Consider the following 16,599-nt stretch of genomic DNA (forward strand, 5'->3'; position numbering starts at 1 on the left):
TTATTATTATTATTATTATTATTATTATTATTATTATTATTATTATTGTTGTTTTAAATATTTTTATTTATTTATTTATTTTTAGATCAAACTATAATGATTACACTGGTGAACAGTAAAGATTTATTTTTCTATAAATCTCAAAAATGGGATTGTTACAGCCCATCAGTACATCAAATGTTCACTAAACAAATTAAAATACATAAAAATAAAAATGAAATGCTCAAAACTGTAAAAAAAAACAAACAAAAAAACCCCTTCCTTTATTCCCCACTAGAGGGCAGTATAGACCTCAGGTGGTTTATTTTTCTTCTCGGACAGATATGCTTAGAGCCATGAGGTAGGGTTGCTTTGAATAATCATTAAATGACCAGTTTAGTGTTTTTAACTAATTGTGAGGTTAAAGTTATTAATGAAAGTTAAAATATCATCAATATTTTAATTAAATGTAAAAAAAAAAAGGCTAAAAGAAGAAGGAGACATATCAGAAAGGCTAAAATGCTGACATTTACTCACACTTTGTACTTTGATGTTTCAGAGTTTCCTTTTATTGGAGTAATCAAATTCTGCCATCTTTTATTACGTTTCACTTTTGAGTGTTCAGGTTAGTGCAAGAAAAAAACCTTACAGTAACCAGAGGACAGGTTCATATATATCTATCTATATATACATCAATCATACAATCATCATAAGAATATGTTGAATTCACTGCCAAAAGCCAACGGAAAATCTCATGATTCATGAGGTTAATGAGGTGAAATAATTACCATAACTCAGTATACAGTTAGTGTCATTGTTGGGTCTTACAGAATGAAAAATAACACTTTAAAAATAATGGTTCTTGAAATAAAATGGCCAAGAATGTGGGAATTTCGTCATCTAAACAGCATCATTAAACGATTCAGTAAATCTCTGCGTAAAGAAGAACAAAAAACAATGCTGATCTTAAACATGATGCTGAAGTGGAAATCCCATCTTAGTATTATTCAGAAAGTCACAGTCAGTAAACTTTTTTTGCTGCATCCACAAATGTGAGGTGAAATTCCACCATACAGAGACATAGAGGCATACATGAACATGATCCAGAAACTCTGAGCTCTCCTCTGGACTGACCTCATATAAGATGGACTGAGGCAAAGTGTAAACTCTTTGGTCTCTCTTTGCTGATATTGTGTTTGAAAATCATGGACTTTGTGTCCTTGCTGTTGGAGAGTAGAGGAATCATTTGGCTTGTTATCAGAGCACGGTTAAAGGCAGTACCCGTGATAGTATGGGGCACATCAGCGCACACTGGATGTATAAACTGCCTCTGTGAAGGCCTTGATTGTTTTCAGTGAGGCCATGCAATCAGTCACAATCCCTCATCTACCCATTGAAAACATCTGGTGCACTATGAAGCAAAAATATGACAGAAGGAGTCAAGCAGCTGAAACCCTCGAAATCCTTTATCAGGCACGAATGAGCAACATTTGCTTTATGTCACTTGTCTCCTCAGCTCTTCCACCTGCTGCCTTTAGGGGTCACCATAGCAGATCATCTGCTTCCACCTCACCCTATCCCCAGCAACCTGCCTGTCGGCTTGATCTGCTACATACTTTCCACATGCCCAGACCATTTTGAGCTTTCCTTTGAACTCTATCTCTAGCTGAGCCGTCCTGATGTACTCATTTCTAATCCCAATCTTCCCGGTCATTTTTAGAACTCAATACAATTGATCAGTTTCAACATCTAACATGTTGTGTTTTCAAACCAATACTATCACACTTTTTTTTACTTGATGCCTGCCTTTAGAAATGAGATTCTAGATTAATGACAGATGAGGTAGAGTTCAATTTTTCTTTGTCTAGTATCAAAGTTACTTATTTATCCTAATGTATGAGCTAAATTGGAAGCTGGTTATCAAGAGGTTAACATAAAAGCATATATAAAATATAAACAATAATAAGTAGGAAGTAGTACTTACTACTGAAACACACGGACACAGAAAATATAAACAATCAGAATTTATATTTGTGATCATAAGAGGGGTAAAAAAAAAATTGTGCAATCGTCAGTTAAAAACAGAATATAAAACCTATAAGAAAAGAAAAACTCAACTACTTGACACAATGCTGAGATTCCTTCATATCTATGTCCTGTAGTGACTGTCAGAGGTGCAGCAGAACACTGAGATTGCAAAAAAACAGCAACAGAAAAACTAGCGTATCTCTGTGAGTGGCACTCGTGAGTGCCCGCCTAACTTTATTAGACAATGGATGGAGACACACTCATAACGCTGTGCTGCTGCACAAAGTCCACGCTTGTTTGGGTGCCAAGAAAGCGCCTAAACATTTATTTCAATCACAGTGAAAGTAATGGAGATGTGTACAACCATGGAGTGAAGACTTTTTGAAAAAGTGAGGACCTTCTGGATGTGACCCCGGTCTGCTCCTCCTTTCTTTCACACCTTTTAGAAAGAAGAAAGAAACAGAAGGTGTGTGAGTGTCAAGATTCAGTTTTATGGGTGTTGGTCAGAAACAGCTTTAGGCTATTCACTTAGTTAAGTCTGTATTGAGGACCTAGAGAAACCATCATGTCAATAAATGTCCTCAGAAACAGACTGTATGAACATTTGTGTGTGTGTGTGTGTGTGTGTGTGTGTGTGTGTGTGTGTGTGTGTGTGTGTGTGTGTGTGTGTGTGTGTGTGTGTGTGTGTGTGTGTGTGTGTGTGTGAGAGGGGGGGGGGGGGGAGAAAGAGAGAACGCTATCCTCCTGGGTATAGCAGTGGTGCTGCAGCCCTGCATTGCAGAGATAAGACCACCGCCTTCACAGAAGCCTGTTTCTTGGGAATTTGAAAGTTGTCCTCATACTCCACTGTTGACACACAATGTCATCTGTCATCCAGCTACGAAGGCCCTGAGCAACCTCCTAACTGTCCGACAAGACACTCCAGCGTTAGTTCAAACTGTCTCTGTCGAGATACTGTCAACAGAAGAAGAAAACTGTGTCCGTGTGTGTGTGTTTGCCTTGCGTGATTTATGTAGTACAGCCACTTACACGCTGTAGGGCCTTGTAACCCTGACAGTATGCCTGTACCGCTTTATGACAGTAAGCGGCGGGCCTGTAATTCCTGGCCTCCTCCTTTCATCTTGATAACCTCTTATCAGAGCAGAGCAGCACACTCGCACTGTGGCGGCAGCCACATCCCTCCCCGGCTGTCCACGCTGCCACAGAGACCTCATCTCACTCTGGTACTACTGCTCTCATTCACCCAGGCTACAGTGTTTCACATCCAGCACATTCACATTTAACTGTGCCATAACTGCCATTAAAAAGGAAAACCTAGAGGGGACAAACCTAAGTTGTCAACACAATAAATTGATAGCACAAGCTGGAGCCTATCCAGCTTTGCCTGAAGTGGGCTTACACTGCACAAATTATCATACCTTGATTACACGATGATGTCAGACAAACTTTAAGCTTTGTATAACAGAATCCTGAATCGAATTTTAAAGTTTTACCTGGTACTCTATTGCATTGCAGAACAATAAGTAGTATTTGCAAATAGTATTACCAACAGCCTTAGTGTAAATGTTCCTGGAAGAATCTGAATTGGTCTTATACGGTAGATGAAGAGCAGATAATAACTCAGACAGTATTCACCGCTTGTGTGTGTGTATTGCTTGGTTATTTATTTAGTATAATCACTTGCTCTTAGTCTTATTATTGAACCAACAGCAGCCTTTTGACAAATCTCATAAAAGGAAAAAAAACAAAAAAAACACTGACAGGTGCGAACAGAGCAGGTTTCTTCTTCACTTATCTACGTGACAACAAAGAAAACATGACACAGGTGTCATCAGAAGTTATACGGAGGTGATGAGGAGGACATTTTATTACAGCTCTGCTTTTTCCTGATATCCAACTGTTTATGGGTCCCCGGGACATTGACTTCACTGACTTTTACTACTTTAACAGTTTATTTCTGTTGTTCCAGGATACTAATTTCACAGCAACCGGTGATACTGTGTGTGGAACGTTTAGGGAAATGAAAGGCTTAGTTAGAATTTTTGTGTAACAGTTGCCATGACCTATATATTGATTTGCATCTGGCCTAACTGATACCACTTATTAGCCATCGCTGCCTTGTCGGACGCATTTCAACTTATCTGCCTCATTCCTAAAAAAAACCCAGTGTGGTTTTTTGTTTTTTTTTTCAAAAAGGAAAAAAAGAAAGGCATCAATTCTTCCCAACTGTTTTTCTCCCCCGATTTCCCTGAAAACTGTAAATGAACAAAGAGAGAGGAAAGTTGGGGAGCTGCTTTGACTATCAAATGACTTTGACAGTGTCGGGTTTGTGCGCAGCCAGGCCGTGCTCAGACCATATCTCTCCCTATGATTGCAGCGTCTTCGCCGATTTGCATTACTGTGTTCCATTCTAAGCTTTGCTGGACCACAAAGAAATTGTGTCTTTGCATTTTATATTTGCTTTGTTCAAATGTCTGTCAAACTCTTTTCCATGTGGGCTTGGTCTTATCAGGGGCTGTATGCACATTTCATCAACAGACAAAAAAAGTGTCCATCCTGCATGCACACCGCAGGAAGCGGAGTTTATTTTATATTGCATTAGTATATGCATTTCTTTTAAGATCTGGAAAAAGACAATATAACACACAAAATATGATGTGCAATGGATCTGATGATTCCTATCGACTACGTGTAGTTGTTTCATACTGGCCTTGGTTTTGGTCCTGATATGCTTTTTATATACGGTGCTTCCTCTGTGGAAATCATCAGAGATACAAACACGTTATCAATACTACACAAGCAGCACACACAGCCATAAAGGAAGAGCAGAGGAACTAAGATTTAAAGCACCTTCACCTTTCGCTCCAGATGCCACAAATATTTATTACATTATTTATATCTGTAGATGACACGCTTAAATGTGATTTTAAACTCATGCCTGTACATATGTAACATCTAAGCCCCACACAAGCTCGTTCTCTCTGGACCAAAGAGGTGTGTCTTTTAAAAAAATGTTTGTCCCCAACCCCTCCCACGGACTGTCTCGTAGCCCTAAACTTTGCTGGTAGTTAGAGAAGTTTTTTAGTTGTAGCCATCAGCCTACAGTGAGGTCCAGCTGTGCACCACCTCCCACCTGGCTGCATATATTTTTCGGCTCTAAAAGCTCACTGCACCCATCAGTCGTCGGTGGCGTCCACTCAGGTAGGTGACCAGTCGGGACTTTGCCTTCTGTTCTCATATTTCCACCCCAAACACCTGGTGTAACCAGCTTGATTCGTTAAATACAGCTGGCTAGTTTTGTTGGTTAAGAATAATTGTGCATGTGAAACTTTCACTGGCGAGAATTACGATCATCTGAGGCAATTTATTGCTTGGCAGACTGTGAATTGTGGAGATACGAGAGGCGAGAACTTTGCATGAGGGCAACAGAGAATCTGTTTCCTTCTCTGTGAAAGTGACACTTTTTGTTTTCCGTTCATTATTTTCAATTAAATTTTCAATAATTACCACAAGTATATGTAACGGTAGAGATGAATTATAATATTAATTTAATTCGCCCACTGCACGAGTTCAGCTTGAAGTTGCTTACATCCATATCAAAAACAAGTCGACTGCTTTACACGGTAGATATATGTTCAGTGTGTTTTAATGCAAGTAGCATAATGTCAATCTATTAACATTGGAGTTTAGGGGCATAACACTCAAAGTAATTAATTGTGTTGTGATATGAGCAGCTGGGTGTGAGTTTCAAATTATTTCATCTATCCCTCTGGGGTTGTTTCTTTTTTAGTTTTGTCTCTTTTGATCAGTCCTCCACAACGTGCCGCCTCACCCCGCTGTGTCACTGCGCTTGTTGCGTTTCTCATCAAACAGATTTCTATTAATCAGATGAGATTAGTTTCATGTAGTATCAGTGGGGCTGGATATATTTAGCATTATAATAATGCTGTCTATCAGATTTTCTCAGAGTTTATCAGCCAGTATCAGTCTCTTCTCTTTCCTCTTCTCTTCCCTCTAAAGATACGGCGCGGGGAGAGGCCTCGTCCGCTGTTCTTATAATGCACATTATGATGCTGTGGGACGTCGTTGCTGGTATTTTGGAGCAGAATTTGTTTTTGATTCGACTTTTAAAGCAGTTTTCAGAAAGGGGCCTTCATCTCAAGCTCTAAAAATCTGCTCGAAATTTGCGTTTTTCTTTGATAAAAATTGAATCGCCCCCAAAAAAACAAAAACAGAAAGGGTTATTAATCACACAAATAAGTGAGAGTGTGAAAGAGACTGCTGTTAACACTCTGACTTGAAAAGAAAAAAAATCTGCCAGCAAACACCATTACACTTTGTGTGCGCTGCTGTGTTGTTTGTCCACACGGCCAGTCATCCCTATGGGCACATCTTTTGCATTCCTCTAACTGGCACACCTATTGTAGTGGGGCGACTTGGTAACCGTTTGGTCACTGGCTGTGTCGCTACATTTATAGACTCGTTTATTTTTAGTTTTTACTTTCAGCCGCAGTCAAATGAGGATCCTAGAAAAGGAAGTTTGAAAAAGCATGCTGTCGAGAGATCTTGTCCCTGATAACTTCAAGTTGCACTGGTTGTTGTGAAGAGAGAAGCTCGGTGATAATGCATCGACTTCAATCAAAGTCACGGCCTCTCTCGTTCTCATCTGAATTAAGAGAGTCGCAAACCTCCAGTGTGCGAGGAGTTTGGTGGTGTCTCTGTCAAGACCTTTTGACAACATGTCTCCATAAAGACTGAGAGCCACACACCTAAAAACAAAGTCAATCGATGCTCGTGTCCTTATATTCATTTTAAACTGTGCTAACTGTAAAGACAAATGCATTAGTGTAAGGGTGTAGAGTGCAAAGAGTACATGAATGAATAATAAATGACTCGTGTAAAATGAGGCTTGTGCACAGCTTAGATCTTTTCATCCTGGGTTGGTGCATTTGACAGCAAAAACAATTTAGATTTCTCACTATACTCGCCACAGGCTGTTTTACCTGCCAACATGGAAGATTCATCAGAGCAGTCCCACTGGGTGTCTCCATCCCTGCTCAGCTCAGACCCCCTGGCCGCTTTCTCCTCTGATTCTGGCCTGTTGCCTCCGGGAGAAGAGGGTGAGACGTTCTTCACCGGCCAGGACACTGACTACACCAGCCTGCCCTCTTTCTTCTCCACCCCAAGCCTCAGTCGAGCGCCAGCTCCTTACCGACACGGCTCTGGTCAGTGCTTCCAAGCCGTCACCCAACAAATCCATCCTCTAGTTCGCCTTCTAAATTGTGATTTGACTCTTATTTCTTCTTTCCACAGTTCGACCAATGTTCAACTCACCGAGCCTGCTCAGCAACCTTCAGCTGCTGGATGGGCTGCCCAGCCACTCTCTGAGCTCGCCCTACAACCCCCCAGTCTCCACCTGGAGCAGCAGCCCTCTCACTAAGACGCCATTGCATTCGCACACCCCGACCTCCCTCTACACCCCTGGAGTGACCTCCTCTTTCACCACTTCCAGAGATGGATACTCGTCTCCGGGCAGAGAGGGCAGGGAGAGTCCCCATTTTCAGGAGGCCCTCAAGGCAGAGCGCCTGAGCCCACTTGGGGGGTCTGGGGCCAGCAGCAGCTTTCTCAACCTGACTCCTGCAGCTGGCAGCGTGTACACTCCATCATCCCACCCACACATGCTAAGCCCCTACAGCTCATACATGAGTGGCCCACAGGACTACAGCTCCGCTGCCCTCTACTCCAGCCCCGGAGCCTGGATCAACCCCTCGTACTCCCCTAAACTCCGTAACAAGATGAGGATATCCACTCCAGGTGAGGATATATTGACAGGTGCCTCTTTTTCTTTTCCCTGGGTGGACCATTTTGGCACAATATTCTATAAAATGAAAATGCTCTGAAAGTTCAGCCTTGACGGTTGGTGGCTGTTTTGGAAATTATCAGATTTTTCTCAGCAGATGCAGATTTCATGGAACTGTAGATGGTTACATTTACAAGAAATTTGAATAAACTTTCAACCCTTGTAGCTCTCCCAAAATAGAAATTCGAACATCTGTACTTCAACAACAACTGAGCATCTGCAAGTTCCAAAAACAAGAGAGAGAGAGAGAGAGTTGTGAAACTAAAACATTTTGTTCTATGTTGAGTATAACAGTCTGCCCATTATATAATGTGTCACTGAGATCTTTGCACATGAAATAATATATTAAGAAACATTCATCCGTCATATGTTACACTCTGTAAACTGTCATTATTTCTCTGAACAGAGGCCAGAGAGTGTGTCAACTGTGGAGCCACAGCTACCCCTCTGTGGCGCCGGGATGGTACAGGCCACTACCTGTGCAATGCCTGTGGACTGTACCACAAGATGAACGGCCAAAATAGACCTCTAATCCGACCCAAGAAGAGACTGGTATGACAGGCTGATACGGGCCTCGTTTGCCTCCTTTGTAAACCATCGAACAAATAATCCGTCGTTACCAGGGTAGTTTGAAAAGCTCGACTATATCCTTTTCTGTGTCTCAGATTGTCAGCAAGCGCGCAGGTACCCTCTGTGCCAACTGTCACACAAGCACAACAACGCTGTGGAGACGCAACGCCAACGGGGAACCTGTGTGTAATGCCTGCGGACTCTACTTTAAACTGCATAACGTGAGTCAGTCATTTCAGATGAATCCACAAACACCTGGTAAATATTAAAAAAAAATTAATTAATTAAAAAAAATTCTCCTTCATTCCTCACTACAGGTTAACCGGCCTCTCACCATGAAGAAGGATGGAATTCAAACACGTAACAGAAAAGTCTCCAGCAAGAACAAGAAGAGCAAGAAGGCCGCCTTGTTGGAGCCGTACATGGAGGTGACTCAGCCGCCCTCCCTGGACGACAACGGTGGGCCCTTCTCCCTCGGCCCCGGGACTCTCCTCACCTACAGTCACTCGCCTCACCTCATGCCTACACCGTCCCCGATCCATCCCTCTGCCAGCTTACCCTACACGCACCACCTCAACTCTGGCATGGTGCCCACACTAGTGTGACATAACAGGACGGGCACCTGTGAATACTCAGACACGAGCCCGCTTCCTTGTATTGCCAGTTATTTGTACATATGTGTTGTTGGCTGTCATGCGAATGGAGTTTCCTGTGTATTTTACCTGCGTTTCATCCACATGTTGTGTTACTGTGCTGACTGGGCACTTGTGTGAAGTCCGATAAAATCACTCAGGTTTTGGCATATGTAAACACCCTAATAAGGGAATTCTCCCAGCTGTAAATACAAACACAAATCTGATTTACGGTATCTGTGTGACAATTCTTCTTTTATTATTCTTAAAGTAAAGCTATACCTTAGTTTTGTGCTTCAGGGGTCTGTTTTGTATTTGCATAATTCTTATTACCATATTAAAACTCTAAAGAAAAAAATGCGTGACTTATTCTGTTTGACTTATGAAGGCTTTTGTTTTAAGTCATTTGAATCCTCAGCTCTCTGAGCTAACCACAGCAAGGCCTGCTGTGGGAGGTTATTGTACTCCCCTGCCCTGGTATAATGGTGTCTTTGTGCTGGCAGTTCTCCACTTTGACAGTGTAATAGTACATAGCGGGTATGCAAATCGTCTTTTCCGCATAAGTGACAAACATTCAACTAAAGTGCACCACTTATGGCTGCTTTTATATTTAGACGAGCTACAGCACAACTGGACACACGAGGTCACGTTTGTACTTTTCATTACTCATCTCTGTTTGAATGTGCAGAAGGGGATTTTTGTTTCAATTTTACAGTTTTCCACTTTCATGTCAAAGGTCTCAAACAACAGAGAACGTGTTTAGAAATCAGAAGACAACAATACGTTTCATGACGTCGCTGCCCTTTGCGTGTTTTATTTTTGCCCATGTAGGCCAAAGAAAGCCGAGCACATGTAGATTGTGAGGTGAATTCTGCCTTTAGTGAAGTAGAAGAAAAAAATGCACACATGCACATTTTCCTCACCAACATTGAAACTCTTACTTCAGTAAATGGATCAGGCTATTACCAGTCAAATTTACTTTAACAAAGTAAAGACGAGATCACGGCTAGATTGACAAAATTGTAAAAATATATTACAAAGGAATTAAGAGGGACTTGTGAACATTTAATAAACAAGGGCTAGTTTGACTTTTACTTTTTCACTTTAAGCTCTAACAGTGCGTGACATATTAAGGTGCCATTATGTTTTATTTTGAAAAACCCTAGAGGGACAGCATTCAAAGACGTGCTGTGTAAGAACGTCTGTGATTGTGTTAACCAGCTGAATGCATTGTCATCTGAACAAACACAAAGCACTTAACAATCTAGGTGCACTGACTCCTCAGCCTCGTTTTGGCTTACCTCTCTGTAGTTTCTGACCTTTGTGCTACAGCAAGTGGAGAAGCAGGAAATAAAAAAAAGAAATCCAGATAAACTAAAATTTAAATGCCTAAAATTATTTATAAGTACAAGGGTACATGCATTTACTTAAAACAGACTTAAAGAATGATTTTTTTAAGTTGATATAATATTAATATTTTAATATTCAGACACTTGGAGCTGATTTGATTGTTTTTCTAGAGGAATATGGCTTTAAAAAACAAACAGGGCAGGCTGTTTGATAATGGACACATTGCCCAGCAGCATTGCCCTATTAGGGTTAAATTAATACACACAGGCAAAGCTCTCTGGCACAATTTTATGACAAAACGCAAGATGCATATTGTTCTGTGCAAAGAAACACCTTGAATTCAGGGTCTTAACAGACTCTTGCCTTAACAGGTTATCGTGGCGATCGTGGCTCAAGAGTTGGGAGTTCGCCGGTTCGAGCCCCAGCTTGGACAGTCTCGGTTGTTGTGTCCTTGGGCAAGACACTTCACCCGTTGCCTACTGGTGGTGGTCAGAGAGCCCGGTGGCGCCAGTGTCCGGCAGCCTCTGTCAGTGCGCCCCAGGGTGGCTGTGGCTACAATGTAGCTTGCCATCACCAGTGTGTGAATGGGTGGATGACTGGTTGTGTAAAGTGCTTTGGAGTCCTTAGGGACTAGAAAAGCACTATACAAATACAGGCCATTTACCATTTATGTAAGAAACGCCTAATACTAGTGTATACATGTCTGTGTACTTTTTATGCTGAGCAGCAGGGCTGGGGTTGCTCGCTCAGTACTGGGGGGTGGCTGATAAGTTATCACTGAGGCCACAGACCCCAAACCATCCACCTGCTGCTGGCACCGCCACTCTAACACTCCCTGTCAGTTAGTCATTGAGGGCCACAGTGTCTCTTTAGGTGTCAAAGACAAACACACATATCACTGGAATCATCTGAAGGACCGGTAACTGGGTGCTGTATGTGAATAGGCGCTGGGGTGTAGAAGAACAGTTTGGTTACAAAACCAGTGTGTCATGTTTGGGCCAAGTGAATCCTGTCATGTTTCATAATCTGCGAGTACGCTCACAGAATGCTTCCCTCGAGACAAATCTATAAATTATCACCCACGTCGCCCACTGATTCGTGCACGCTTCACTGCAGACCTCGAGGAGAAATAAGATTTTCTTTTATGCATTTGGTTTCATCTCGGCGAGTACGGCCCTGTGAACATCTGGGCAAGTCACCTACTCATAACGCTGCATGACACGCACCACTGGGTGTATTGGTGATAAACCAAGTCTTTGACAGAATTTATCAATAGAAGCATTTTTTGCTTGTTTTTTGTTCAACTCGCTTAACAAATCCACAGTAGAAAAAATAATATGAAAAATGTTTCCTCCTAGTGCAGCTTCATTCATTAGCAGCCAACCGTTACAATACATAACCCAACTGATTCCCCAAAGACCTTGATTATGGGAATAATTTGTGATAGTGCCCTGTGAAATTACGGAGCGAGATGAGGGTGGGTTTCTATTTGAATCCGTTTACAGCATCTACTCAAAGTTGACTCTAAACCACACTAAAGTGGACCAATCCGCAGTGCTCACCTCTGCAGGAGTTATCGTGAGCAAAACAAACACGAGACAAGTGCGGGGGGGAGGGGGAGACATGATCTTTTTCTTTTTAAAGGAATAAGATGATTTGGCAAGCACATCCATAATTTATACTCTTTTCCTCAACTGTCTGTATCTGCTGTTTATCTGCTGCAGCTGTCAGCTCTGCTCTGGGGAAATGGCAACAAATGACGGGGATAGATTAGCAACCACAGGCCTTCTCCAGTTCACTCACAAGGCCATCCGTTAGAGCCTTCTCTCTCCCGCTGCCTCACTGCTTGTCTCCTTTCCCATTCGTACTATCATTATATCATCCAGAGCTCGCAGAATAATCTTGTGAAAAGCTGTTCTAGCGTGGAAAGTGGGTGATTTAACTACTTGTTGTGGTGTGTGATCAGACAGATTAAACCCATTACTGGGAGAATTCACGTTCTCTGTGTCTTATTTGACTTTCTTGTGGGAAAAATACAAAAGGAAAAAACTGTGATGGAAGAGCTTGCAAACACTACAGCTGTCATGTCTGAAATTACTTGTAACTGAAAGCAGAGTAGCACAGCTTAGTTTTAAGAATGCTCCTTTTGGAATATGTGGTACATTAGCACCCCCATGTGGAGAAAGTGCAATACTGCTGTTAAGCGAGGCTGTGCAGGATGTAAAACTGTACACATCTTTACACTTCAAACTAGGACACAAAGACCTCCTTCCCCTGGGCCATTTGGACTGTAAAGCAATTCCACCCAACACCCCACCCACGCCACTGAATAACCCTCATCACTCAGGCCACTCACACATGGATTCTATACTCAGACATAGTCCATTGCACTACTTCCAAGCACTTTGCAACCCGTCCTCTAATGTGTCTTTTTAATGTGTGCCTTCCTCCTGTTTTGTTTAAACTCCTCTTGTCTGTTATTTATTCTTGTTGCCCTATTTTTATTCCATGCACAGTTGGTGTGGAGCACCCACTGACTCAATAACTGCCCAGAAGCATTAGCAGAATATCTTCCTTGCATGTATATCAGACCTTGGTATATATCTTTGTGTACATGTTGATATGGTGACAAAGACATGTGGATTTTATATTTTCAAGAAGATTTTAATGCACATTGTGTAAAAGAATACATCTCATTTAATTCCAGCTTTTAAGATACTTCATATGGAGTCACTTCATTTGATTTGTGGCAGAACAATAGCAGCACAAGTGAAAGGGGAGGTTTACAAGACAGTAGCGAGCACTGCTACGATGTATGGTTTATAGACGGTGGCACTGACACGAGAACAAGAACAAGGTGAAAGTGGCAGAGCTGGAGAAGTTAATGTCACAGTGACAGCTCAGTTAGTGGACTTGGTGAACAAAGTATGGTTAATATGGAGCTGCCAAGCAGAGGAAAAGAGGCAGACCACAGATGTAGTGAAGGGGGCTTGCATGGGGTTGATGTGACAAGACTGTGCTAAGAGTAGGGCAAAATGGCAGCAGATGATCCAATCTGATCCCTTAGAGGAACAGCCAAAAAACAAAACAAAAAAAAACACTGAATACAATCATGGATATGTAGCCTGTTGCACATGGATAATTTTAGATACTAGTGAGAGATGGAAAAAGTCAATTTCACATGCATGTCTCTGGACTGTTGGAGGAAGAGAACTCACAGGCCTCTGCTAGAGCATAGATTTGATTTTTTTGGATAGCCTCTGCACTAGGGCTGGGCGATATATCGAGTTTTTTAAAAATATCGATATATTTTCATACGAGATATAAGATGTGACAATATCGTTTATATCGATATAGTCTATGTTACGTTATAATTATACTTGTGGAGCCGCAGGTTTGCCTCTCTTTCGTCCACTTTTGTCTCTACGCAACGTTACTCGGCCTCACCTCTCCTTCACTGAACACAACTCCCCCCTCCCCCTTAGCTTCACCTGCAGGCAATGACAAGATGAAAGCGGAATATCTCCGTTAGCGAGTTACCGTGCGTGGGGCTGGACGGCGTCAACGTGTTAGCGAGCTAACCGCGCTAGCGAGCTAACCGCGCTAACGACATGCAGCCAGGAGGGGCTGCACGGCCTAAAATCCTTTCATTTTCTCAAAAATCGACAGTGCGCCTTATGTATGAATTCTGGTTGTGCTTACTGACCGCGAACCGATTTTATGTGGTACACAGCGCTCAGCAATCTGTCAAAAAATGTTTTAATATGACTTTGCTAAGCTACGGAGCTGCACCGCTTGATGGATTGTCGGAGGATTACGGCTACCGAGGAGGAGCCTCGCGGAGTGATACGTACTGTGTGTGTATAAGGACCACAAATGGCACCTGTTCAGAGACGTGGTGCAGCTGTGAAATCTGTCTCTTTGTTATTATGCTCAGCGTCTATTAGTTTACATTTTGACTGCACAATTGTGAGCTTTTTGTTATGCACAAAAACAACATTGTTTTCTTTTATTTATGGACCATGATTATTTAATAAATGCTGATAATTTATTTTTGAGTAATTTCTTCATGTACATCTACGCTGTATGTAAATAAAAGTGCCCGTGTGACATCTGGGACACAGTGTGACTAAGAACTCTCTTTTTGTTCTTAACTTATGGCTTTAAAAAAAAAAAAAAAATCGAGATATATATCTTATATCGCCATCCAGCTAAAAAATATCGAGATATGAATTTTGGGTCATATCGCCCAGCCCTACTCTGCACTCCATACAGTTTACTCAGCAAAACCTTTCAAAACAGACTTAAAAACTCAAGAACAGTCAAAAGAAACTGAGAATTACACATTAAAGGGGGGAATACAACATAGTCTTAGTCATACACGTTGTTCCCTGAATAATACAGGATAAAAAGAGAGAGAGAGAGCTTAGACTAGCTGAATCACTTTCACTGCCTTTTTAATTAGGTTCATTTAAAGCATTTGCCCTCTGAACAGGCAAATCAGCTACTAAACTGTTGTGCGTTTAAAAATAAAATAAAAACACATTGGTCAAAGCAAGGCGAGCAGGTGGTCTGCAACAGCTCACCAAGTTACACATTATGAAGCTTCTCACAGAATGACTTTGCCCACCCACTATGGTCACTGCACATGTGGACTGGGCTTCCATGTAAACATTAACCGCTTCCCTCCCTCGGTTTAGCATTCCACAGGGTGTTCAGTGACGGCAGAGAAGTAGCACCTTCACTGTTAATCTGTCATGAGCATGCCAACCAGCAGCCCTGTTACTAATGCCACTCCAACAAACAGCCATCTCTTCAGAGACTCCCCAGAGCTCCTAGTAGACATCCCTTTCCCAAATATCTCTGTAAAGCGGTCCTGGAAAAAAAAAAGATTAGACAGTGTTTTAAATGACTTTTTCCCCCCCTTTAAAAGCACAAAAGTTGCACACCTCATGTCAACTTCATCCCCTGCCGACTTACCCATCCTCCATTTCGTTGGATCCACAGACTAATGTGATCATCTAGATACGCAGTCATCCAGTCTGCAATGTCGGGTACCAGCTCACCCATATTGCTGTCAATACAGTCCAGACACATTGCAGAACCAAAGACAAACAGACCAATTATACGCCCCCAATTGATTCCATCCCTGAACAACTCATCCATCACACTCTCGAAGCATTGCTGGGCTGTGTCTGGCGTGATGTTGAGGTGCGAAGCAACGTCCCTAAAAGACTGTGTGAACAGAAAACCAAACTGCTCTCCTGAGTCTAGAAGAGCTGATTTTAAAGCCTCTATGCCATCGTACGCAGGCAGGGATTTGGCCAGGTCTCTCTCAGTCCTTTGGCCCACATTGGTTGGCCTCAGAAGGGAAGTTGGGTGATTCTTCTGAGACAGTTTATAGCTTATAAAGAACTCCACCAGCTCTCGGTTCCTGCACTGCATCTCCACTCTGGACCTCCTCTGCAGGGCCAGGCTAATCAAATGCCACGATCTCTCCTGCCAGTCATACCAGTGTATCATCTGGCACATTAGGCTTCACTTGGAGTGGTCACCTGGAAGCACAGACGGATATTGCAGTTAGCTTCATTCTTTTAAAAATTTAGCAACTCGTGCAACTGTGTTTTAGCATCCATCTCTATTGATCATGGTCTTTACTCTTCACCAATTGTAAAAAAGGTAAACTTATGTATGAGGACTGCAACTGCAACTGTGGCAGAAATTTGGAAAATAACGTTTTATGCGAGCTAACCGCAGCTAACTAGTAGTTTTTCAAGCTTAGCCCTGAACTGTTCACCAGCATTACTTCTATACCAGAGCCTCTGAATGCCAGCTAACCATCGTTGACAGCTCCAGCTAGGAAGTCGCACGCTTGGATTCTACCAGTTTTAGCTTCACGTGCTAACCAGCTGCCACACACTCCGCATGAAACGCAGCAAAATTAGAAAAAAACTAAATCAATAAACAACTAAAAATTCTATTTAAGCCGTGAACATGCGGCGCCTCCACTCACCATTATACCTAGAGCTGCCAAAACCTTGTTCTCCGTTTGAGAAAGCAGCTATGAAGTTTTAAAAACTACTGCTGCGAATACTCCAGATAAACGCACCTTTCTGAAGCGTCACACTTTGTGGCCTGGGTAGCGATGCACGCTGGCGGTTGGACAGTTGTACGGTAGCA

At 42.2% G+C, this 16,599-nt stretch overlaps 2 protein-coding genes across 2 annotated transcripts; one reads left to right on the forward strand and one right to left on the reverse strand.

Moving 5' to 3' along the window:
- The first annotated feature begins 5,117 nt into the window (after window positions 1-5,117).
- On the forward strand, window positions 5,118-9,042 carry gata1a (GATA binding protein 1a). The gene is made up of 6 exons (XM_085353814.1): window positions 5,118-5,208; window positions 7,001-7,232; window positions 7,321-7,821; window positions 8,274-8,419; window positions 8,533-8,658; window positions 8,755-9,042. Exons 2-6 carry the CDS (start codon window positions 7,019-7,021, stop codon window positions 9,040-9,042), a joined length of 1,275 nt encoding a protein of 424 aa, XP_085209940.1. The 5' UTR covers window positions 5,118-5,208; window positions 7,001-7,018.
- Window positions 9,043-14,942: 5,900 nt separating this feature from the next.
- On the reverse strand, window positions 14,943-16,531 carry LOC146631631 (bcl-2-like protein 1). Its single transcript, XM_085353815.1, has 3 exons — window positions 16,433-16,531; window positions 15,400-15,974; window positions 14,943-15,295 (listed from the first exon to the last, which is right to left on the reverse strand). The coding sequence occupies exons 2-3, from the start codon at window positions 15,949-15,951 to the stop codon at window positions 15,167-15,169; spliced, it is 681 nt and encodes a 226-aa protein (XP_085209941.1). The 5' UTR covers window positions 15,952-15,974; window positions 16,433-16,531; the 3' UTR covers window positions 14,943-15,166.
- Window positions 16,532-16,599: the final 68 nt, after the last annotated feature.

The sequence above is a fragment of the Diplotaxodon limnothrissa genome, linkage group LG5 (genome assembly GCF_057381915.1).
Source record: "Diplotaxodon limnothrissa isolate DT_005_m linkage group LG5, D_limnothrissa_male_GT1.1, whole genome shotgun sequence".
Taxonomy (NCBI): domain Eukaryota; kingdom Metazoa; phylum Chordata; class Actinopteri; order Cichliformes; family Cichlidae; genus Diplotaxodon; species Diplotaxodon limnothrissa.

Coding starts and splice junctions, on each gene's coding strand:
- LOC146631631 (XM_085353815.1), bottom strand. CDS start 15,951: ATGTGCCAGATGATACACTGGTATGACTGGCAGGAGAGATCGTGGCAT. Junction 15,296..15,399: donor TCCAACGAAATGGAGGATGG/GTAAGTCGGCAG, acceptor TTTTTTTTCCAG/GACCGCTTTACAGAGATATT.
- gata1a (XM_085353814.1), top strand. CDS start 7,019: ATGGAAGATTCATCAGAGCAGTCCCACTGGGTGTCTCCATCCCTGCTC. Junction 8,420..8,532: donor TCCGACCCAAGAAGAGACTG/GTATGACAGGCT, acceptor TCTGTGTCTCAG/ATTGTCAGCAAGCGCGCAGG. Junction 8,659..8,754: donor TCTACTTTAAACTGCATAAC/GTGAGTCAGTCA, acceptor TCCTCACTACAG/GTTAACCGGCCTCTCACCAT.